The 26,270-nt window shown below is 39.6% G+C and overlaps 2 protein-coding genes across 3 annotated transcripts; one reads left to right on the top strand and one right to left on the bottom strand.

The window, feature by feature from the left end:
* Positions 1-135: 135 nt before the first annotated feature.
* On the bottom strand, positions 136-17,170 carry LOC141431228 (uncharacterized). The gene is given in 13 exon segments (XM_074092306.1): positions 136-974; positions 2,022-2,068; positions 3,568-3,771; positions 4,115-4,152; positions 4,727-4,766; positions 5,816-5,885; positions 7,685-7,770; positions 7,773-7,884; positions 8,685-8,850; positions 13,919-14,129; positions 14,829-15,411; positions 16,244-16,360; positions 16,961-17,170. Coding segments are annotated over 13 exon segments (1,836 nt in total). The 5' UTR covers positions 16,985-17,170; the 3' UTR covers positions 136-836.
* A 6,175-nt stretch (positions 17,171-23,345) lies between these two features.
* Positions 23,346-26,149, top strand: LOC141431240 (NADH dehydrogenase [ubiquinone] 1 alpha subcomplex subunit 7-like). Of its 2 annotated transcripts, XR_012451705.1 has the most exons (5): positions 23,346-23,519; positions 23,604-23,692; positions 23,994-24,092; positions 24,186-24,321; positions 25,403-26,149. XR_012451705.1 is itself a non-coding variant. In XM_074092334.1 (4 exons), the coding sequence occupies exons 1-4, from the start codon at positions 23,448-23,450 to the stop codon at positions 24,256-24,258; spliced, it is 333 nt and encodes a 110-aa protein (XP_073948435.1). In that variant the 5' UTR covers positions 23,346-23,447; the 3' UTR covers positions 24,259-25,705. The 2 variants fall into 2 exon arrangements, 1 of the variants encoding a protein (XP_073948435.1); XM_074092334.1 differs by having other exon boundaries at positions 24,186-25,705.
* The last annotated feature ends 121 nt before the right edge of the window (positions 26,150-26,270 follow it).

Raw genomic sequence — 26,270 nt, 5'->3', positions numbered from 1 at the left:
ATAACTGGCTGAGATAAAAGTCCACGCGGACGAAGTCGCGGGCACAGCTACACAAAGTGCTGCTGACCAATCGGTAAGTAGGTAGGTATTTTAAAAATGTAGCATAATAGAGGTCAGGAATAAGTAAAACAGTGATTCGTATTAAAAACAAGTATTTATTTTTATAAAAATCTAATTTTTGTCACAATAATACTTATTGATGTACTTAAGATGCTAATGTAACTTGCAAACAAGCCCTTTGCTTTATACTTACTAAATCACAAAATTACTTTAACACTTTTCTATGCACTTTATTTACATTTTACAAGTATGGTCCAAATAATTGAATAATTCATTCATGGGTCCATATCGACGTGCATAATTCTATTTTATTTACAACATTTTTTTCGTGACATCCAAGACATTAGGTACCTAACTCTAAGGCCGCATTCACATTAGAGCGGCAGGCGTGGCAGGTCTTAATCGGTCTAGGCTCAATTTAGACTTGCAAGAAAAATGGTACTAGTTGTAAGTATTACATTGCGAGGTCGTAGACGGAATCAATCTAGCGCAGCAATGTAATGCTACTAGCACGATTTTGCTTAAATGTTTAAAATGGGCTTAAGGGAATACGATAGCTGACCGGGTGCACTGAGCGGGTGAACGCCTATTGAAAAATAGTATGACCAGCGCTAACTGTACGCGTGCGACAGATTTTACCTGTACCCGCACCCGCCAGCGTGCGCCCGCTCCGTGCACCCGCGCCAGCTAGCGTAGGCCCTAAGACCTGTCTAAGTCTAAGGACTCTCCACGCCACTGTACGGTGGGTCAAAAGAAACATCAGCGGGCCCCGCGGGTCAGTGCGGGCGTCCCTTCTGCACGAGTCGGACGGTGCGTCGCAGCAGCACGGGGCGCGCGCCCCCCGCCCCCCGCGCCGCGCCCCCGCCTCGCCGCTTGGCCACGATCACGCGCGTGTAGTTTAATGCCCGCCCGCCCTGACGACAAACAAAGATGTAACATCGCGACCCGGGATTGTTGAACCACTCGCCACTTTTCATAATTAAGAGGAGTTAGACTTGTAGTAAATACTGTCATTACACCCGATAAGCATTACACGGCCAAATTACGAACAGCGGTGGTAAGTGACTCAACAATCTCTGTTCGCGACTGTATGTTGAAATTAAATGAAATAGTTCATTTTGCTTTAGCCTTTAGCAGTACTATTTCGTTACATCTCCTTTATTGAGAAATATCTAAGGTATCGGATTCTAATGAAATTCAGGATCAAATTAAAACATTTTTATGTGTTACACCGTCCATTGTTCTTTACGTACGGACTTTTTATTATTATGAGAGGGAGACCAACAAGCATGCAGGCCATTTTGATGAAAAATGATCACCGCCGCCCATTTTAGTACCAACAACTCACAAGTCACTGGTCTGTTACCGGCCTTTAAAGAAAGTATAAGCCCTTTTCTTGGGAGTTACGTATGCAGTTTTAATTCAGCCTAGTTTTTGCCCAGACCAAAACAAATGTTCAGGGCTAAGAATAAGCTTTGGTACAGTACCCGGCCATAAAGATTGCATATCGGTCTTTGGTAAGAGACTGGCTAATTTCGGCTTCGTAGAGCGTTGTCACACACTACTAATGTGACGTTTGTCAGTCGTTGTACAGGTGCAATAGAGTACGGATGCATTCAGATGAAAATATATAATAAAGAGTTGTTGAAACCCCCCAAAACTTTAAATTGTACTCTGGCATCTTGAGGAAAAAGAGGCAACTTTCCTTTTTCTAGTAGTTGCAACAGCTCTCTATATTATATCCGAAGTTTAGATGTCATTAATTTGACGTAAACTAATAAGTCCATAAAGGCGCAGTATTTATATGATATAAACTCGATATAAAACGTCACTTAATAAATACGATAATTGATGGACGGTGGCCAGTGTTCGGAAATCGTCGTGAACAGGCAATCGTCTTTTTCCGAAGACCGATGTGCAATCTTTATCGCGGCGTACTGTAAGATGTAGCCAATACTCACTCTGGGATGTCCGCTCGTAACGGTGACGCTCGGACTCCCGCTGATATCTGTAAAATAATGCTAAAAGTCTGTAATCTAATCAATTACTAATGGAAATCCTCGCGTCTTTCAGTCCTCTCTTTTTAAACTAACGATGCTTTTCTAAAGTACGACAAAGAAATGTGTAGAAATTGGGTCCATATCGGTTTGCATAATTCTTGAAAGTCAGAATGTGATGTTTGTCAGAAATCAGAATATAGCTTGTCATAATAACTCAATAATTTGTTCAGAATTGTTATAAAAACAAACCTAACATATCTTACAGTTTTACAGAATCACTAGTTAAAAAAAAGGTTTCAGTGAAAAAAATAAGACAAACAAATATTTCTGGTGTACAATGCGAACCTTGGCGCACCCGTAGAAATTGAATCAGAGCGCCATTTTTTTGTATCTGTCAGATGTTTGACATCAGGTTCTTCAGTATTTGACAACTCCTGAATTTCTCATCTCATATTTATTATTTATTACTATGAAAATATAGATAAACAGCCAATAATAATAAAAAATACAATTCAGTTGGAAATTTTATTAAGTTTTTTTTTTGAGAAATCTATTAATCTTCTGCTTTTCTAAATTTTACGGCGTTACTTCCTTGCTTTGACAAATAATAACTATTTATGACAAAAAAATAACTTTGATCTTGAGTACTTTGCTTTTAATTTTCAACAGACGAAAAAAACGGAGGAGGTGCTCAAGTCGACGCGTATATTTTTTTTTATGTATGACCACGCATAACTTATTACAGAGTAGTCCGATTTTGATGTTTTTTTTTTATTACTGGAAAGCGTATACCCCGAGACCCTAAGGGTAGGAAAACAGGGGATGATTGATTGTTCAGTCACTGATTGTACTGTATGATCAGGCATAACTTTTTACAGAGTAGTCTAATTTTCATAATTCTTTTTTTATTGGATAGGGTATACCTTGAAGTTGGTATTATATAAAATTAAAAAAAAACTACCCCAAGGGTGGGAAAAAAGTATAAAATAAAAACTTTTTAACAAAAAAATTGAACCGCCGCATAACTGAAAAAACTAAAAACTAAACAACTATAAACAACAACTATAAACTGAAAAGAAAAAAATAATACCTTTTTTGTTTGACCTTAATCTAGGTACCAGTTTGAAGTCCGGACCTCAGCACTAGCCAGGAGGAGTGGACCTATAGTCGTCTACCTGATGGGCTTCTATCACTCCTCCTGGCTCGTGCTGAGGCACCGACTTTAAACTGGTACCTAGATTAAGGTCAAACAAAAAAGGCATTATTTTTTGCATTTCAGTTTTTTCGGCGGTTCAATTTTTTTATTAAAAGGTTTTAGTTCTTAACTTTTGTATAGCATTAAAAAGGACCAGATACTGTGTGTGATTCACGGTGGATGCAAGCCGAAGCAACTGGAGATCTATGAGGGAGACCTAAGTGCAACAGTGGCTGAGATTGTGATGGTGACTGTGATTAAATAATCGGTATTGAACATCGTCTCCAACGGAATCGCCTTTTCGGTACATACCGGGTCTTTTAACAACAGGAGCGGGGGCCGGGATGGGCGGTGTCAGTTCGTCGTCCGCGAATACTATGGGCAGCTGCATGATATCCAGTTCAGGCTCCTCGATGACGGGGGTCGGGGCCGGGGTCGCGTGGGTCGCGCGGCGAGGGGGCAGCAGCGCGAGGGGGGTCGCGCCACTGCCGCGGGAAACCACGCGGGTTTGGTCTGCTACCGACATACAAAACAGTTAAATGACATTGCCGCGCCTTCAAATGTTGGGTCCCCGAACTCAAACCTTCTCGTACGTATGATAATGTATGGTAGGTAACGAGAATCAATGTGAATCTCGGTAATATTATACATAAATGCGAAATTTTACAGGTCTATTTGTTCGTTTGTCACCTCATTACATCTCAAAGATGAAATTCGGTAGGTATACAGAAACTTTTAGGTCCCGGAGAAGGACATAGGATAGTTTTTATCCTGGAAAATTGCACAGTTCCCGCGGGATAGCGATAAACAAATTCTTCGCAAATGGAGTCGCGGGCAACAGGTAGTGTAAGTATATTACCTGCGATAGGCTCCGTTTCTCGCAGCAAACCACGTGCGCTGTTAAATAGAAAGGAATTTAAGATGAGCCACTGGACAGATTTCTCCTAGAAATATTTTTATTAATACAGGCTTTATATAAATTGTTTATTGTGCCAACAACTCAGTCAGCAAGAAAACCGAAAAATAGTAGATTGTACAACAAGAGCATAAAACGAGCCATTTTACCCAATACGTTCATATAGCGATCACGTCGAGGGGAAAATGCATTTAATGCTCGAGTTTTACACTCTGCTTTTCACTTCGATGGCGAGGAAATGAAATAGCAACAGTGAAAACAATTGTTCACTCACTACGTAAATTTTATTTTTCATGCATTACTATAATAATATTTTTTTTTTAGTTTTAGTGATTTATTTTGATTGATTTTTAGTTTTATATAAATAAAAAATATATAAAAAAAATATAAAGAAACTTCTTTGTTTGTGGCTGTTGACACCTAATTACCTTGGTCTTAGACGAAGATTTTATTTTATGCACTAATGCATAAAAAGTCATTTTATGTCGCCTAGATCCAGCATAAATACGAACTTTAGGAGAAGTGAAAAAGGTATTTTAAGTAAAAAAAACTCACGCATGCAGCGCGCGTCGTTCTTCTGTCACCTCGCCCGTGCCTGCAAATAGACAGACAGACGAACAGACATTACATTAAAATATATTTTTAATGTACAGTCGAACAAATTGAATCATGACCCAGGGTGGAACCTTTGTGCTACTAATGTCATGTTGACATCTCATACTTTTGTCAAGGAAATCATAGTGAAATTGATTATGATGACCCTGGGCCATGGTTCAATTTGTTCGACTCAAAGTCAAAGTCAAAATATCTTTATTCAATTAGGCTATAACAAGCACTTATGAATGTCAAAAAAAATCTACCACCGGTTCTGTACATATTGTCTGCATATCAAAAAGATGTTTTTTTTTATGTATGTTCACCGATAATTGAGACATTAGTGGCCATGACGATGATGATGTGTGTTTTTTGAATAAAAATAAAGAACAAACGTCATATGGTTCCCGAGTCAGTTGCACATATTTTTACTCTAATTGCAGGTGCCCCTCCCGTGCCGCCCCGCTCCCGCCTTGTCCAGCTAAAACTTTTATCGAAGTTACTATTGTTTTTAGGGTTCCGGAGCCAAAATGGCAAAGACGGAACCCTTATAATTTCCCCATGTCTGTCTGTCTGTCTGTACGTAAAGAAGGGGTGATTTTTTTTCTTATCCAACCGTATGATGTGGGGTATCGTTGGATAGGTCTTTTAAAACCAATAGGGGTTTGCTAAGACAATTTTTCGATTCAGTGATTTGTTTTCGAAATATTCAACTTTAAAGTGCAAATTTCATGAAAATCGAGCGGCCGCCCCCCTCTAAAATCTAAACCGGTTGGTGGAAAAATTTGAAAAAATTCAGGATGGTAGTAAGTATATCACACATTCAAGGAAAACTATAACGGCTAAGTTTTCTTGAGAATTATTAGTAGTTTAAGACTAAATAGCAACCTAAGGTATAAAATATACCTAAATTTAGAAGATTCCGTATAAAATACGAAATCCTTAGAAAAATATTACTTATTTTTTTCGTAATGGCTACGGAACCCTATTTTGGGCGTGTCCGACACGCTCTTGGCCGGTTTTTCTTTTAATTCATAGCAATCAAAATACCTTTCTTGGGGGTCCGGCGCTGCGGCGGCTCGCCCTCGGCAGCTTGCATCGCCCAACGGACACACTCATCCTGCAGATACAAAGATTATGGCTAGAGGGTCAATCAACTTTCTAGTGTTGTATTCTGTCCTGTGTGTGATACCCTTGCTTAGAAAATGTTTGCGATTTATACTAAAAGCATGATTAGTACCCCATAAAATCATACGTTGACGCGGGACGGGAGACGTTATCATGGGGGACGTTACACTAAGGGGCTGTTTCACCATCCATTGATTAGTGTTAACTGGCGGTTAGGTGTGATGCCGTCTCTATTTGTTTTGTTCGAATAGACGGAGACGGCATCACATTTAACCGTCGGTAACGCTAATCAATGGATAGTGAAACAGCCCCTAAAAGTTGATTGACCCTAGAACATCTCTTCAGTATGCATGTGCACAAAAAGATGCAGAACAATAGACTAATTTCCTAAAATAATTTTATCAGTCAGTCAGTTACATTATCAGAAAATATCGCACCTCTTTTTACTTAGCTTTTATTTAACTTGGCCTGTTAGTTTATATTTGGGTCAAATCTTGCAAGTTATATTTGACCCACTTCCATAGTCTGACCGACCGACTTTAAATTTGGTAAACTTATGTAAATCTGGTGACAACACAATAATCTGATAGTGACATCCTGGTCGGCCAGGATCGTCTCTACAGGACGGATCTCTTCAACGGTTAATGGCATCGACTTGGAATTTGGTATTCAAATGTAGTTTGGGTTACAATACAAGTACAGTCAACAAAAACTACAGTAAGCAAAAAAAAGACATTTATTAAAATGAAATTTTCACCAAAAACTTATTTCTTTCGTCAATCAAAAAAATTACAAAGATGAAGATCGGCAAAGTTCGGGAGTTGGAGCTTGATATCACACCGCACGACACTTTTTATCACTGGAATTTTATATAATCTACTCCGTATTTAAATGCGAAAACGAAAAAGACGTCAGCACTGATCTGTTCGGCCAGAGCCGAGCCAAGACAAAAGAGGGTTTATTTACCTCGAATCCCGACCTACATAAGGGTCGTGAGTGGTTTTGGAATGGGTCGCAGAAATTTTGTAATTTTTGTGTAATGTAATAGCGGACAAACGAGCAGACGGTTCACCTGATGTATGTTAAGTGATTACCGTCGCCCATAGACATCCGCAGCACCATCAGGACTGCAGATGCGTTGCCGGCCTTGCAAGAATTGGTACACTCGCATTTTTAAGGTAGCCATATCGTAATGCGTCCTGCGTCCTGCGTGGGAACTATGGCCCAAGTCCTATTGTTCTGAGAGGAGGCCTGTGCCCAGCAGTGGGACGTATATAGGCTGGGATGATGATGATGATGATGATATCGTAATGAGTTGGAAATACCTCAGCCGCCAAACTGTTCCATAAATGACATGTGCGAGGTAAAAAGGAAAGCTTGAACCGCTCGGTGGATGACCGCCACCCATCAAGATGATGTTGATGGAAGCTACTTTTATGCCGAGTAGAAAAGTTCAACGGAACTCCCCGTTCTAGACCCTATAGAAAACGCAAAGAGAGCTGACATCTCTGCAGAGAGTTAGAGGGTCAAGCTTCCCATAGAGTATCGGATCACAGATAATACGACCCGCCCTACGCTGTAGACGAACAAGTGGGAGGAGCTGATGTCGAGGGGCAACAGACCAAAGATGTAGACAATGGCTCGGCATGAAGTCTCGCTCAGCATTTAGCTCGCGCAGTATTTTTTAGGTCGGTTCGCGAGCAAAAAAGGTTAAGAACCGCTGCGATAGAGGCCTTTGGATGTGGACCCAAAACCCCAGTCACTTCACCCTCCCCCACTATAGTATCTTACCGCCACGGCAGCGTCGAGCGCAGCCTGCGGCACGCCGAGCCGTCGCCGCAGCCTTGCCGGCAGCCGCAGCGTGTCGCTCGCGCCCGCACCTCCAGCACGCGCCGCGCCGCGCCCCCACTCCCCCCCAGCAGCTCTAGTGCTGCCCCGCGAGCGCACGCGGCGCCGGCGCTCCCCACTACCACTAGGAGCGGGAGATCCAACTGAAACATTCAACGGAGGTTGGCTTCACCACTGGCGTAGCTTGAAAATGTTAATCCCACTAATATAATAAATGCTCAAGTTTGTAAGTCTGTTTGTTTATTAGTTCATCACGTCTAAACCACTGACGCGAGTTAGATGAATTTCGGTGTACAAATCAAAATTCAAATTCAAATCATTTATTCAGTAAATAGGCCGCAATGGGCACTTTTACACGTCATTTTTTAAACTACCAGCGCTTACGGAAAGACCATCATTGCCAAGAAGAATGCGCCGCAATAAGCTTGGCAGAAAGTCATTTTTTTACAATAAAATAATTACAAATAAAATACTTAAAAACTACAGTATAAAATTAAAGAAAAAATTACAAGAAAAAGAATAATAATAAGAGTATTATACAGGTATGTATGGGGTCCCTTAGTTACAAAACTAAACACTAACTATATCTACGTTCAGTGGAAATGTAGAATGCTTCCACCGTCCTAAATTTAAAAAAATAATAATATTCATTTGATCCTGAAATATACATTTCAGGTCAAGTAACCGTTAAGCTTTTGGATTCCGAAGGCAAGCTCACGCCTGCCGCCCCCAAAGTTAGCTCACACGCACTCGTATCTGAAAGCAGAGCGGTACCGAGGGCATGGTATTGCTTCCGTTCCCATAAGCCCTATGGGATCGTCTTGGGAACTTCGTCGTCGCGGATAGATAGATAGAGTCCCGGAGAAGGACATAGGATAGTTTTTATTAGTAAACCAATTTTAAAAAAGCGACTAACATTACCCTGCCCCTTCTAACTACTCACCTCGCTTCTATGGAGATGCGTGGCCTCCCCCTCGGCGGTCAGCAACGGCGGTGCCAGCAGCACGAGTGCCCGCACGGTGCCCGCGCCGACGCCGGCGCTGCCCGCCAGCAGAGCGCTCGCCAGCGCCGCGCCCGCGCCCGCCCCGCCCACTATCACTGGCCGCGATCTGACACAGCCAATAAATACGTTCAGCCACCAGCATAAAGACTAGATACGACTATTTTTAGGGCCGGTAGGACGTGTCAGATACTTTTTCAATACATTTGCTCGAAAAAATCACTTTCAAAGGATGTATACATGGCTCGTAAGTTCATTTTACCGCACTAGTGCGATTTTTTTAGTTTTTTTTAATTCTCCATTCTAACAGCCTTATTCATAAAAAGTTAGAGCCTCCTTGAAGGCTCCTTGAAGGCCGATGCTAAAAACATGATTCATAAACGTCTGTTAGCGCTAATCAGTTGATCAAGGCTCTGCTAAAGTTAGAGGACCGTAGACCCTCCTTTATCTCTCTGCTAAGTCACAAAATGGCCGCCACAAGTTTGAACAGCTGATTTTGACTAGAGCAAAAAACCATAGGTACCGAAGATATTTATAGTGAAGGCAGGGCTACGCAGATTTAAAAAAAAAAACAGGAAAATTTATTTTCAGGAATTTGTATTTAAAAATCCTCTAAATTAGCAACGATAAATTAACAATAAATATGAAAATAAAATAAGGATGATTAACATAATTATGGCTTTTTGCACAACATAAACATGCGGATCGGAAATGGCGGGAAAACAAACATCTCGCTTTTTATTTTTTTTCCTGGTAATTTGCTGTCACTGCTGTCAGTTTTTTTTTAAATTATCGATTAGGCCATTTTTGTCTTTGATTTGTCAAGGTGGCCAACATAACGCGTCTAATCCATCTATCAGCAGCTCAACAACTAGCAGACTGCTAGCAAGCGTTTATGAATCATACTTCTTGATAACCGTCTAACAAGCTTAATCAGTCTGCTAAGTAACAGACCGATCAAACCTCAATTAAGGATTTTTTATGAATAAGGCTGTAAAAGTTTACAAGCAGTTTTGAACGAAAAAATATAAAAAATATCGACTTATACGTAGAAAAATGTATAAATATACAAAACTAAGTAATGAATTTGCAAAATTGATTGTAAATATTATAAACTGTAATTTAATTAGCTCAGATTTTAATGATTCCTACCTTTTATTTATACTTATTCGAAAACATTGCAGTGGCTGACTGAACGCGTCGAACCATTGCCTGATAATTTTAGTTAACCTAATTAAAAACAAAACTTACGCATGCGCATTACAGACGCGCCAGTTTTGTAAAACTTTGCGCTGTTTTGTTTTGTGTTATCAATTGCCTATTTTCTCACAAACAACGTTTACTTACCAACCTCGTATCACAAATAACTATTGCACGCTCCGGTGTGGCAAATATTAATTCAGGGGACTGCACAATCACAGACTAGAATAAGTTGGACGGTCACTCATACCCGACTTGCAAATGAATGCAAAAATAGTATATTGTACAACAAGTGCATAAAAGGCGATGGTTGATAGTAAAGTTGAAAGTAAAATGAGTTTTATTACACGAGTTATAAACTCTACTTTTCACTATAATTGTCAGATTATTGAAAGAAAAAAGGCAATTTTCAATCTTTTATTTATCCTATCTAGTTCTAGATATTGCTCTAAAAATATTAGTACTGTTATGGTACTGTCGCATAGTTTTATTCATTTGGGACAGAACAAATTCTAAGGACGTAATCCGTCTGTGAACGTGTCGATATGATTCTGTTACCCTATTGGTCGACTTTCCTCACCAATGAGGGTTTCTAGGACAGGCTGGTTGACAACTTTGGCATTTACATCACGTTTAAATGAGCCAATCGCAAGCAAGACCGTAAAGTCAAACAGACTTCTAGACACAGACCTTATATCGAGATAGACGAAAAGAGCGCTTCATACTGTATGAGAACCTAGCGTGTCGAATTTTTCGTATCTACGATGACGTCACGAGCGAGATTTAGTGATGGGAAATCAAGACCGCACGGTACCGATTCAAAGGCGCGCGGAACCGATTCAAAGGCGTGCCGCCGCGACTCGAGTGGCGGCTTTTTCAAAGCGCATCGCTCATTTAGGTCGGAGAAAACTTTGACCGTGGATCAAACTTTTTACACGCAAGGTAGGTAAACTCTTAAGGTCTATCTCGATATAAGGTCTGTGCTTCTAGATACTAACGCCATGTAGCGATATTTCTCCTGTCAAAAAATCTTCATTGTTGCGCCTCGTTATAAGTTGAACCTGTCGGTTAGGGTGGTCCACGTTTGTATGGGGAAAATTCAAATTCGATCTACGTGTCGGGCCACCCCGTTATTTTGTTACACATATCTATAATATCAAGTGTGAAATTTTTCAAAAATATATCTTTAGCATAAGAGGATGCTCATCGCATATGAAATATTGAAATTATTTACGAAATTGCCAACTACAGGAGCGACCAGGAAATTGATAAAAATAAAAAAATATATGGAACAATGTGGTTTATTTTAATCAAAGAACATCACAGCAACACAACAAATGAAATATTAGAATTGCACAGTTAATTTTATTTATTTTCAATGACATTTACAAGTGATGTTTTAGTTGTTTCAGTGGATACTATCTTCCTGTTGTGTTCCACTACATGTAGAATTATTTGCTTTTCTTCTTCGTTCTTGGTGAGAAGTTTATTATATTCTTCAAATAATTTTACCCCTCTCTCAGCTGTATCGTTTACAACACGTAAGTTTTTAACTCGCTTTTTGCCTTGTATGTATTCAAAATTGTCGTGCCAAACTTCTACAGGTAATTTCAAGAACGAGTCTTTAATGCCAAGGAGAGACAGTGCTTGCGACGTTCTTTTCGATGCAAAGGGTCCAAGGGATGCCTGACTTCTTAAAGTCGCAGCATTCCCTTTCACCAAGCGAGAGCTAAAGTCAATTTTCATCCCCTCCACTATTGCTGCTTTCTCAATAGGAGTCACTTTCTCGGAAAATAAAGCAAGGCCCACTAATTCGTCGGACAAGTACCACAAATGTCGTTCCAAGACCGTTCTTGCAGCCTTTGCGATATCTAAATCCACAGCTTCATATGCTACGAGGTTTTTCCACATTTGCAGATCGTTGCCTGCTGCTTCGGCTGCCAAAGGAGCTTCAACCCATGCAGCGGTGTAAACCAGCGCACCAAACTTGACAAACCGAGAAACAGCGTTCGTCTCCCTTTTAGTCAGCTTAAGCACATTCTGATCTCTAAACAAAAAAATCTTGTAGGTGTACAGCAATTTTGCCATCCAACGTGCATGATGTATTGGCCCAGGGGATCGCCAGTGAATCTTATCGGGTGCTTTGTTAAGGACGATTGTGGCGAGTTCGATAAGCTCGAAGTAGTCATCTCGAATTTCTTTTTCTCTGCCTACCGCTTTAGCAAGAACTTCAAGGGTACTTTGAGAAAATGCTTCTATGACAGGATCTATATCAAGCCCTTTATAATTTTCACGTGAGTAATTCTTCCAAACTTCTCTAAACCTTTTGAATAAAGGAATCTCCGGAGAGCTCGATGGGCCAAAACACAAAGTAAATATTTTCGCAAGTATTATTTCCAGAATGTGATGACGGCAAGCAAGCCATAGTAGGTTACGGCCAATACCTGCCTCTAGGAGAGCACATGCTCCTTTTCGGACTCCTGTGTTAGCTGAAGTTGTATCAAAACTCATAGCTTGTACTTGGTCTTTGACATTCCACTCCTCCAACAAACGTAAAACCGCATTAGCTGTATTTTCACCCGTTCCTGCTGTTAGTTTAGGTACGCCTAGCAGTTTTTCACTATTATTACCGGAGACAAGCACTGGAAGACGGTCCACTTTCTTGCTCTCCAAGACGTCAGGTAAAATTTTACCATCCCAATGTACAACAAGCGGATAATTCGGTTCGAAAGATTCTCTTATATAGGCGTTGAATTCTATTCTGGCTTTCTTTCGTGCTCGTCTAATAGTGCTTCGGGAAATCGGTAGGGAAGCAGGGTCTTGACCAAGTGCGGCAGCGAGCGGAATCATTAGCCGCATTGCTTCTCGATCGCTTATTTTGTTGCGATCTAGAGCGCTGGTAACATGTGTTGTAAAAATTCCGCTAGACGATGACAAATCTTCCACAGGTTTCTTTCCAACAGACACAGACAGCTTAAACCGTACTTCCTCGGAATCTTGCTCCTTGTGTGAGTCGGTGGAAGAGCTAGAGAAGCTAGCATTTAACTCTTGGCTTGGAACTGCCGAAGTCGAGGCTAAGCTTTCAGCTACCTTTTGTCTCAGTAATTCGGCCCGTCTCTTACGCTTTTCGACACGTTCTATTTTGTTTTTCAACTTCTTATCTAATGACGTAATAATCATTTTACGCTCACCGCCTTGGTCATTAAGAAAATCTTTGTCATCTTTGAATTTTATCTGGTTCATAGCTTCGGCGTGGGAAATATCGAAAAGGTTATCTAGTTCTTTGGTAAACAAGTTTTCTCGGTGTTTTTGCGATTCAGAAGCTCTAGATTTATTTTTATTTAAAAGCAGCCATTTCTTATGAGTTTTCTCCAATATTTCAATACAGTGTTTCTGTTGTTTAGTCGGTATTCCAGCCTTTTGCCAGATCTCAATCAATTCTTTTATAACAGAATGAGCTGAATCTCTTACGTTTTTTTTATGCTTTAAGTACTCGTGAAAGCGTCGGAGTACTTGTCGCAAGGTCGGAAGCTGATTAAGCTGAGTTATAGGTTCCAATTCTCGAAAACCAATTAAGAAAATTTCATTCTTATGTCGAGTAGAGGAGGCCATTTTCAAGCAATTTGTTTGTAGCTTGACACAATTTCACACCAGTCTTATCGTCTTAAAATCACTTGGATATCTATTTAATTACTTTAAGTTTATTTTATAGCATTAAAAGTCACTCCAACACATGAACCTGACCTGTAACAATTAGGCGCATATGAGGGTAATTTACTAAAAAATTAAAATTTTGTCACACCGTGAGCACCCATTTGCACTTGACCTAGGAAGTTGAAATTTCACGTCAGTAATACTATATGTATAGATCACAAAATAGAGGGGTGGCCCATACAAAAATCTAAAAAAAAATTTTTTGGACCACCCTACTGTCGGTCCATCATAAATATGCTCGACTCATTAGTGACATCACTTACCCAGCCTCAGCTATGACGTCGAGCAGCGCCTGCCTCGCGGCCGCAGCCCCGGCGGCGCACCAGGCCTCCGGAGCAGCGGGGGCGCCGCCGTCCGCCCGCACCACGTGCGTGTGTAACAGCGCGCGCAGCCGCCGCGGCCAGCGGGCCTCCTCCGCACCCACCACCACCCATACGAGCCAGGGGCCCGGCCCGGAACCGCTTACTGCTGGACCTACGGAATAGAAGTGGCTGGAAGGTCACTCGTGGACGAGTGTGAAAATACTTTACCACCACCCCCAGCAACCAGGGGCTCGGCCCTGAACCGCTGACCTTCACACACATATAATTTTCCTAGAAACAATTTATAGCATGTGCCTTGTGCATGTGCCTTGGTACTAATAATTTGAGGCCCGATTGGAATTTAAAAAGAGAATGAGAGCGAAAGAAAGATAGAGTGAGTGCGTGCGTGCGTGCGCGTGTGCGTGTGCATGTGTGTGGTAAAATTCATTGAGAAGGTAAACATTTTGAAAGAACATTGAATAGTATATAATTAAAGAAAAAGTGTTAATAGCATTGAAAATAAACATTTAATGTAAGTAGGAATGAGAGGCAAGAAAAAAATTGCATAGTCATTAATTTTATGGCTTTTCCATGTATCTGTACTTGATGAAATGTGTATGTGTTCCAGTGGTGGAGTAGTGTGACGCAGTAACAAATCGATTTAAAAAAAAAAAACATTTTTTTATGTATCTTAGTGGTAAGAAATATGGTCAAATTTCTGTACACTAACTGCGAGGCATTGCATCAAAGACATACATAACTCATGTTTCTCTCACTCACCGGGATGCCTACGGAAAATATCCACTCCACGCCACTGGTGAGTTCTATATTTTTACGCGGTCTAGATGTGGCAGTAACAGAGTAGACTTACCTATGCGGTCAAGCGGATCGGGCGGCGGCGGCGGTGGCGCTGGCACCAATCTTGCCGCCAGCCGTGGAACTGCTCCCCTGAGCTCACACAACATCTCCCGCCACAGCGCCCCCAGCGCCTTCCCAGCGTGCGCACTGACAGTAGTCACCAGCCAGCTAACTGGCCCACCGTGGGGCCCACTGGCAGCCCATAGAGGGGCTAGAGCGCTGCGTAGAAGCCGCGCCGCGTTCCTAGCATCGTCACGATGCACGCTAGCCGATACGTTCGGGCCGCCCGCTAACCGCGCCAGCCGGAAATCCAACAACGCGTCGATAGCTGTTCGCGCTAGCCGGTGATACACTGGTGTCGGAGCTAGTGCTAATACTCTCGCTTCCCAGTCTGGTTGGGTTTCATCCTCGTCGCTTTCTGCTATTTCTGGTGGGGGTTCGTCGCCGGGTACTCGGATTGGGTTAGGTGGGGGGGTGACTACGTCGAGCTCGGTGGGGCCAGGGGAGGTGGAACGGGCTAGTAACACGCGGACGGCGCCGGCGCCGCTCTTGGCGCGGGCGTAGGAATGCTCCATCCATACGCCAGCACGCCCCTCCTGAAGAGATGTGAGTCATGAACATACCACTGACATAACAAATGCAATTGAAATTGTTATTTTATATTTCTGTCATTTTTGCCCTTTGTTCTTTAATTTTATTCATGGCATCTTTTTGACAATTTTATATATAAACCTCTAATTTAATGTGTAACTATACATTGCATTCTGCTGTTCTACTAATAGTATAAATTGGAACGTTTGGATGCCTGTTACTCAATCATGCAATAACACCTAAACATTATGTTGTGCTAGGTCTACTACTACATTTTAAGGTGCGACCAAACCGCTGCTTAAAATACGCAAACGGTGCGGAATTTGTTCGGTAAAGTCCTGACGTTTACGGCACGTCAGTGCGGTTCCGTATTTTAAGCAGTGGTGTGGAGAGCATGCGATAAAAACGGTGCGCATACGGTACGTCACTGCGATTCCGTGCCGTCACCGTTTTTTAAGCTGCAGTTTGGTCGCACCTAAAATCTATTTCAATAAATTCATGGTACGACTTGCTTCACACAGCTACTCGCGAGGACGTCACAGTGTCACTTTATGCTCTTGTGGCATCCTACAATGGCAGCAGGGAAACTGGTGGTTATTAGTGGGAATGCTCTTCATAGGCGAGCCCCACATACCCTACGTTTCCTCGAACAGAGCTGGATGCAATAGGCACATTTTTCACACCATGACACACAATATGTCCCTACTGCAAGTCCTTTGTCTCTGCCGAGGGAGTATGGGACATCATCATCATTAATAAATTGTTAATGTCAGAGGCTCCTGGAGTGTTCAAAGCCTCAGCAAAAACAGGAAAAAAAAATGTCAAGCTAGTACATACTGGTTCACCACTAGCGGCGCGTACGAGCGCCAACAGCCGCGGCTGCAGCACGCGCGCTTCGTCATCCCCCTCCGCTTCTTCGCCGCTCGCCTCGTCCACCCATTCCTCCTCCATCTGCTGGAGTACAAACAGTTTTTATAAATTTATGAAGTGATTGCATTCATACAGTATGCGCTTGTGTAAATGTATATTGTTTTGTATAGATACTTTTAATAATTTGTGACTGGGATTACTTCAGCTTGTCCATTGCTAAATTAGTATACTTTTTGAGTGACTGTACTGTACAATTGATTTACATATTTGACAAAGAAATTTCTTCACCTACCTCTGAAGTGATAAGGCCGCCTATTGCTTACCTTAAAAATATCTATATACATGTGTTTTTTGTACAGCTTACTATGTGTTGGTGTACTACTCTAGGCAACAGTTCTTGATCTTTTTGAGTGGCATGCCAAAGTATTTATTTGAAGCCTGCAACTCCAATAATATTTCTATTTTTAAACATACTGCTAACATTGACATCATTATAAAATATAATAAAAAATAAATGTAAGTACATGTAATTATTCTTTTAGCATATGCATATGCTTATAGTGTATCTATTTATGCCCTTCAGCCTTCACCCGTTATTTTCACGCAAGTTAGCTGGAGAGGGATATGTATGTTCTATTTACGGAAAAAGTTAATAAACCATAAGAACAAAGTTTCAGCACGTACCTGTGAGGCAGCAGGTTGCACCATGCCTTCGCCGGTCTAGTATGCCTGCTTCCAGGCTTACTTGCCGTCTATACCAACTCAACAATGCGTGAAAACACACTCGCTACGGCTAACCAAGTCTATTCTAATTAGTTAAGTTAACAAAAATAATACAATTACAATTTGCACAAATTAACCAAACAAATTTTGACAGCTATTGACATTGACTTTTTTTTTTTTTTTTTTTTTTTGTTGTTGGCTCGCGCGGTTTGCGCATCCGCCACAGACGCGTAAAGGTAAGGAAACGAAATCAACGGAAAATACGGAATTTTGGAATACGGAAGTCTACAGGAGAAGATTATATGGGATTAAGCGAAAGGAACAAGATAATATATATATAATAAATTAAATTTAGAGAGTTGAGGAATACATATTTAAATTTTAATATCATTATTATTTATAAATATGTTCAATAAGTTATATATAGTTAAGTCATTAGAGGCTAAAAGGACAGAGATGGATGTAGGTAATGGGACTTTGTAGGATATAAGTTCTTCATAAAGGAAGGAGTTGTCATGGAGAGGACACGAGAGAAATATGTGATTTGTGTCTGCAATGCCCAAGCCACACTCACAAACACCAGACTCCACCAGTTTAAATTTAGCAAGATTGTCGGGAGTACAAACATGACCCAGTCTCATACGAATAAGGCAGCAGGTGGCTCTCTTACCAAACTTAGTTTTGCCAAACCAAGGTTTAGACGGAATACTAGGTTGAATAGAATAATAATGTTTGCCCTTGATCTGGCAACTTTCAATCCACTTCTCTCTCCAGTTCTCTCTAAGAGATGAACTAGCTAGAGCGGCCAGGTCATGACTGTAATTCCTATATGGAAATAGATCACCATCTTTAACAGCTTCATTGGCTAGCCGGTCAGCAATTACATTGCCGGAGATGTCACAGTGACTTGGAACCCAACCAAAAGACACTGAGTATCCCAAATCAGAACACTTGGCAAGGAGAGTTCTTAATTTAATTATGACAGGGAATATTAATTTGCAATTAAATGGGAATTTACTCAGAGCTTGAAGAGCACTTTTTGAATCCGTTATAATTAAAGTTTTTCTGAGTTGGGCAAGTAAGATATATTCTACGGCTTTAAGTAATCCAAAGCATTCTCCCGTAAATACTGACGTTTCAGGAGGGAGTTTTATTTTCTGAATAATTTTGTATTGGGAATGGTACACCCCAACCCCCACATGGCCAAAAGACGCATGCTTGGAAGAATCAGAGTATATATGATGCCAGCTATGCCACCGATCGTCTTTAATTGAATTAAAATTAACGTTGGGATCCATATCATTTTTAGTTACTCCTAAATTGAGATGAACATCAGGAGATAAAGTAAGAGCAGAAAAATTATCACAGAAAAGGGGATATTCAGGATAGTGATAGGTTGGAGATTGTATGGACATGTACCTTTGATAACTTTTTAGTAGGCACGGAGTTATTTTATTCGACCAATAGTTAGATGAAGTCAAAGAGTTATTTAATAGTGGAAGGCTTGATCGTAGGGGATGATTGGAATTTTGAAAGCAGCGAAATAAAAACTTATCTGACAAATATTGACGCCTTAAATGTAAGGGTGGTTCCACACATTCGACTTGTAGGCAATTTATAGGGCTTGATTTCATTGCACCACAGATCAGGCGTAGAGCTTTGGACTGGACAGCATCTATCCGTTTAAAGCCATTAACTTGTCCCGGGATTAATAAGAATGTGCCATAATCGATACTACTTCTAATCAAAGCGTTGTATAGGAGTCTAAGCGAAAATGGATGGGCACCCACCAGACACCTGTAAGGCATCGTATCATGTTTAAAAGTCGTTCGCATTTAGTTACAATATGGTCGCAGTGGGGAACTCCTGTAAGCTTATAATCCAACACAACACCAAGGAAACGTGTAAAGCTTTTCGTTGGAATGGGGTGGCAATCAAACTTGACAGATACCACAGGCGGTACCCTTGTCCTGGCGAAAGGAACCACGACGCTCTTAGAGTAGGAAATCTCAAGGCCATTGTCATCCAGCCAGCTTTTCAGGTGGATAAGGGATTTATTTAAGTAAGCTGAAGCCATTTCAGCATTTCGATGTGAGCTATACACAAGCAAGTCGTCGGCATATTGCAGAACTTTAACCTCTGTACCTAAAGAATCTTCTAGGTCATGGCTGTATATGTTGTAGAGTAATGGGCTTAAAACCGAGCCCTGAGGTAACCCTCTCCACAAAAGCCTAGATTTCTTAGTGTCATTGACAGTAAGATTAATACACCTTCCTGATAACATATTTATAATAAAATTGGAGAGCAAAAGTGGTACTTTAAGATTTTTAAGTTTTTTATGAAGGTGAGAAACAATGACATTATCGTACGCTGCTGAAATGTCCATAAATGCTGCAATCAGAGTATTGCCATCGGAAAATGCTTGTCTAATGTCCGTGATAAGAACACCTATATTATCAATGGTACCTCTGCCCCGCCTAAAGCCAAATTGGTTCTGGCTAAGTATATTGTTAGTTTCAATAAACCACTCCAGGCGATTTTTGACCAGATGTTCCGTAAGTTTCATTAGGACAGTGGACAGAGCTATAGGCCGATAAGAAGAGACATCAAAAGGATCCTTATTTGGTTTAAGGAAAGGCAAAACATCTTGACATTTCCAAGCCTCGGAATCTCGCCAGAAATCATTATTTTGTTAATTAATTTTAAAAAGTAAAGAAGAGTTATATCATTTAAATGGGTAAAGAAAGAATATGGTATACCATCTGGTCCAGGAGCTGAATCTTTGGTTTTAGAAATGGCTCCTTTGAGTTCTAGTAGAGTGAATGGGCCATTAAGCCCGCTCAGGTCCAACACTGGAGATAAAGGGATAAACTCAGGAACAGTGGGAGGAGCGAGTTTATCCAGAAATTCATCTGTTAGTGAAGAAGGAAGGTTGGAGGAACAGTCTTCTTTAAAAGCAGATCGAAATCTTTTAATATTATTCCAAACCACAGAAGGGTTTGTATTAGGAGATACAGATAAACAAAAGTTTCTCCAACCTTCAAACTTCTTTTTTTTAAAAAGCTTTTTTGCCTTGTCTATTGCGTCCAAAACAATATCGAAGTTTTCATTGGTACTAGATTCTCTATAAGCAAGTTCAGCCTCCTTACGCCCTTTGGCCGCTGTAGTGCATTCCGAATCCCACCATGGTGGAGAAGGAATGTTGTTTCCTCCTACTTTTTTCACTGGAAAAACATTATCAGCAGTCTCGACCATTATCTTTGCCAGAGCGGCTGCACATGTGGCTTCGTCGCTGTGTTCTATTGAAGGAAGAGAGGAAATTTTTTGATCAAGATGTTCCTTGAATGTATCCCAGTTGGCGTTACTTAAATTGTACTTTAAACGAGGAGGACGCTTTGGGGTAGGAGAGTTATTAAACGGAAATGACAAAAGAATAGTGAAATGATCACTTCCAAATGAAAGAGGAGAGGCCTTCCAGGATAAAGAAGAAAATAAGTTTGGACTACAAATAGAAACATCTGGGCAACTTATTCCCTCTCCAGGTGCAGTTCGTCGGGTGGGAGAACCATCATTTAGGATGCAAAGATTATGGGAGTCCATCATATCAATGACTAGATTACCATAGGAATTGGTGGTGGAACTACCCCAAGATTGATGTTGGGCATTCCAATCTCCAAGAAGAATAAGAGGCTTCGGAAGCAGTGTCAATAAGTGATTTACTTCATTATAAATAGTTGAAGAAGGATGAGGGATATATAATGAGACAAAACAGATATTATTAACGGAAACAGCAATTATAGATATATCATTGTTATGAGCAGGAAGGGGAATATGTGAATAAGGAATGCCATGCTTTACAAGCAAAGCAACACCGGCATATCCATCAGAGCGGTCCTCTCTTATACAGGAAAATCCTGATATCCTGAAATTGGATGAAGGCTTTAACCAAGTTTCTTGCAAGGCTATAATTTTTAAATTAAATTTATTTATTAAATAGAGTAAATCAGCTTTCTTTGGTATTATACTTCTACAGTTCCATTGAAGGATTTGAAATTGGCTGTTCATTATCGGTTAAGAGTTGAGTGAAAAAATTCATAATAGGGGCAGCGTGGGACGGTGAGATACTACTACCCAATCCAGATTGGGACAGTAACTTAATGATCAATAGAATTATTTCTTTCACAGATTGAGTGGACTCATTAGATTTATAAATATTTTTGTTAGTGACAGGCATGTCATAATCCCTTGTCAAGGCATTATGCGCTGCCACATCATATCCTTTAGATCTAGGTTGAGGTGGGGAGCGAGGTTTCATAAAGATAGTTTTCTTATAAGATGTAGTTGGGCTAGAGTGTGAGTATGATGTAGTTGGACTAGTGTGTGAGTAATCCTTTTCTGTTCCATTAGGATTATTACTCAGCAATGCATCAGCATACGAAATTTTTGAAATAGGTGGGTGTTGTTTATTAGCTTCAAAATATGACACACAGCTTTTAGCCATGGTCTCCTTTATATTTCTTTGTCTCTCAAATTCTAAACATTTTTTATCAGTAGCTAGGTGAGAACCTTTGCACAGACAACATCTTATATGCTCATCATCAACTTCACATTTTTCTCCAGTATGTCCCTGACCACATTTGTAACATCTGGGAGTTGAGCGGCACTGACCTCTGACATGCCCAAAGCGACAACAGTTGTAGCATTGTATAGTAGGATAAATGTATAGGTCTACAGGTAGTGCTGCATAGCACATGAATATGCGTTTAGGTAAAACTTGGCCATCAAAGGTAAGTACCACCGACTCTGTGGGTTTTAACTCATTGACACCTGACTCTATAACTTTCCTTTTCAGCCGTCTTACTTTTAATATCGGTCCACAGCCTATGGGAACAGATATATTTTCTAAGATTTCTTCCTCTGACCACTCGGAGGGAACTCCTCGTACAATTCCCAACCGGGTGACAGAGAAAGTCGGGATAAAAGTCTTGTAGTTTGATGCTGACAAGGCGGGGTTGGTCAAGAAGTTATTGGCAGCCTGAAAATCACTGAAAGAAATAGTCACTCTATTTCTTCCAATGCGTTTCAAGCTCCCATTTACGATTTGAGATACATTATTTTTCCTTAGGAACTTCCCAAACACTACAGGATGTAGAGACACATTATCATTTTCCGAGGTTTGCATTCGCTGTACATGAACATTAAAAGGTGCCACATCTGATTTCTGGTACATCAGTCTGCCTACTGGTTGGGGAGCTGTAGATGTGGAGTTAGAGTTTGACAATAATTGAGGTGGTACTGAATCGTTAACAGTAGCAGGCATACTATCAGCTGTAGAAATGGTGTGATGTGACTGTGGCTTGGGGGCTGGTTTTGCAAATATACTATGCATTCTTTGACGGCTATCATCAACATTGCAAACACAATCGTCCTCTTTTTATTATCAAAGGCTCGCCATGACGTTGTCTCGACCTTTTTTTGTTGCAATGGCGACATGTTTTTACAGAGTGTCGTTTCCTCCTATTAATATTATCCTGGCTACAAGAGCCATCAGTGCTAGATCCATCTACAATGGTCACATTATGTCCTATGTCTGGGGCAGTCCCCCCTGGGTCTTCAGGTAACTCCATAAGGAGTTACCTGAAGTACAAAGATTACAAAAAACTTACCCTTATATGTCCAGTATATACACTATAACTTACAAAAAATATACAAATTTACATAGAATACTTGTACTATTATTTACAATACCCGAATAATCAACTCTTGTCAGCTAAAAAATCAATTTTCACAATATTTTCAAAAACAATTACAAAACACAACCAAACGACCGAACGTTTCCCGCGCTTTTCAAACATTGACTATTTACTTGAAAAATGAAAAAAAATATTTTTTAATATGCATTTTTCTAAAAAGTCAAAGGAATAAGCCATAAAGCTATGTTTTAGTCAAGCCCAAGACCAAAGTTTAATGCCTTTCGAGTTTCACTTTGTTAAATAAATTTGCAAAATGATTGATTAAAATCATCTATTTTTAATAAAGCGTTTTGGCGGAAAAATTACTCTTTTTTTTTGTTGCAAGCTCTCCGTTCGAAAACCATGCTAAATTTGAATTGTAATTGTAATTTGTAATTCTATTGTAATTTGTAGCTAATGTAGCTTCCAGGGTTCACCTTCTACCACAAAGTTTGTTTTAGATTTGTTTATATTTTAAGAAATGTAACTTAATGTGAAGGCTCAAAATCTAATTGCTAGTGTTTTATTTTATGTGCTAACATGGTTCTAACACACTGGAACAAACGTTCTGAAGTACTCTGAACGTTAATGTAACAGCTGAGAAAGAAAACGTCAGTTTTGATTTGACGTTTTGACGTTTAGTTAGTTGGATTGGATCAGGTCATTTGCAATATTTTTCAGATTTTCTTCGAGACTTTCACGACAAGAAAATCAAAATGAGCAAGGCTAAAGTAGCCGTGCGTGATATTTCACCGATACTTCAAGCTTTCAGAAATTTCTTGCTTGGTGTAAGGAATTATTGTGTGTTTTGGTTATTATGTAATCTTCATTGATTTAGTTGTACAATGCAATATTTTTTCATTAAATTTTAGCGTAAACATACCTTGGCATTGCGATTTGAGCCGATGCTGGCAGCCAGGACGCAGCCACCCCCAGAAATACCAGATGGCGTTGCTCACAAGTAAAGTGTTTTGCGTTGTTGTTTTTTAGTAGTTAGAACCACATTAGACCTATTTTTGAAATATAATCAAGTCGAAATCTTAAGATCCAGTGTCTACTAGTGTTTTGAGAATAATCAACGAGAAAAACAGACCACTGACTGCTTTAATTTTATTTTATGTTTTCATTTCACTTTCACACACTTATCTTTGGTTGAATTTTATTTAGCATGCCACACTGCTTCTTCACCCAAATCTTTAGGCAAACCAACCTTGATGTCAACTTTAAACGAAAAAGAAAAGTATTCATTTTTTAATTTTCAGACATGCCCACAACTACTATTACACAAGAGATGCCCGTCGCGACGTGACTCCTCCAACTGACGTTACTAAAGTGCTCCTTGAAGCTACCAATGATAAAGGGTATGATAAATATTAGGCACTCAATACAATGTAGAAATTTAATAAGTGTATGTGTTATTTGAAAACTAACACTAAATTTTTGTATTTTTTCAGGGCTCCTAAAGCAGCGGCCACTGTAGCTCCAACCCCTGGCAGACTTTATCATTGGGACAAGCATTACAATTAAAATATAGACCAAAATGGCCCTAGAACATTTTTCAGTCATACTGTAATACTTTAAGTTAACAAGGTAGATTCATTATTATATCTGTTTATTACTTCAGTAAGCATAAAAAGGAAAAGAAAACGAGTTTTTTTTTATAAATATATTTTGACAAACAAAGCCAGTACAAACTGTTAACACAACAAATCAATACTTAACTAGATGCCCATAAAAAATGGCATAGATTATTTCATTTCAAGTAAATGTATGTCCAAGGTGATGTAACAAACAAACACAAAAAGTGCAATTAAACTTTAAAAAAAAAGAGATGGACATTTCTAATACAAAAAGTTTGGCATCAAAACTGGCGTTTCAATACCATTAGTGGGTACTACAACAAATCATTGACAGAATAGTGACAGAATTCAGTTCACACATTGCCATTAGCCATGCTTTTGTTACAAATTCTATTGACATTAGTTATAATATATAAACTTAAACTACAGTTACATTAGAAATATTTTGTTATGAATTTATTATTCCTTATACAAGACACATTTCTTACAAGAGGAAAAATAAAATTACAAAACAATCATGTAAATATTATTATTATTATTGTTTATTCTCAAAAACGGTACATAGTTTTGGTTACATCCCTAATTTCGCCAAACTACTTATAAGAATACAGTAGAAAAGAATTAGGATTGGAAAATATGTCATTTCATATACATACATTCTGACATAACTATGATACAGAATCAATATCAAATTCCAGTCCTAGTCTTACACATATCAAACTTATTATTTTTTACAGAAATTAACATATTTGCAATATGTGTACTAATTTGACCTATTTCAAACATGTATTATAACAATAATGCAATTCTTAAAAATTTTCAAGAGCCATTCATTCAATCATTACAGACACAAACTTGCATTCATGAATATTGTCTTATCAAGAAGAATGACGATAAAGATGTACAAATACGTCAGGCACGCTTTTCTAGCCAGAGAATCGGCAGGGCTCGAAACTCGAAGTTCGTATCGTACCGTCCCTCTCGCTCTCGTATTAAACAGTATAAGTGTTAGAGGGACCGCACGACACGAATTTCGAGTTTCGTAGTAGCCCTGCTGGTTCTGAGCAGAGTGTTTGATGGTTTTGTTTCAGAGATTCCCCTGAGGCTGACATAGTCACCACAGTGTATGTAAGCCTCGTCAAAATATAGAATTTATAAAAGTTAAAAGTAATGTAATGTAATGTCCCTGCCTTTAGTATATACATATAATTATCCTGACGGCAAATTACGCATATGGAGAAACATTTTAGAAGAGATCTATGATCCATTCCTTATCAAATAATTACACGCATATAACCTTCTAGTATGAGACCTATGATAACTCCTTGGTGTTACAACTGTATATCACAAACCTACACTTTATCTATGATTAAACATAGAATACTTTCGAACAATTCCTGCTTTTTCTTTTCGGTTTCCGCGAAAGAATGAGCCTAAAATTGCACGAGAACGTTTTGTTTATGATGCCGGAGCACACTAGCGTTAATCGCGGCCATAAAACGTTCATCTCTTTCACACCCGCTAAATGATTAAAAAGAGAATGCTTTCTATGCGACATTGTACCGCCTAAATAAATAAGGCCGCTTTTAAATATGTTTCAGTTGTTTGAATAGATACATATCATTGTACTTGACTGTATGTAATTTTTAAAAGTGCTTTAGGTTTGATTGTTTAATAAAACTACCCATTACCGCTTCGTCCGCATGAACCATTTGATCTCATTTGAATCGAAATTCTCGTGGGAATTCCCGAAAATTAGTGTTAAGAAAGTAGGAAGTAGAAAAGACAATTTAACAATGTACCTTTGTGAAAGATCATAAGATAGTTTACCTATATAATTTAATCTAGTTTAATTTCATTTTAATTTTGTAACGTGACCCGTATTATTTATAGCAAGTTTATAGCAATTTAAAATATGCCTATATATAGTTAGGCAATCTTTAAAGCAACTGCCATTCT

The sequence above is a fragment of the Choristoneura fumiferana genome, chromosome 9 (assembly GCF_025370935.1).
Source record: "Choristoneura fumiferana chromosome 9, NRCan_CFum_1, whole genome shotgun sequence".
Classification (NCBI taxonomy): Eukaryota; Metazoa; Arthropoda; class Insecta; order Lepidoptera; family Tortricidae; genus Choristoneura; species Choristoneura fumiferana.
This window is presented reverse-complemented; position numbering and strand designations above follow the sequence as displayed.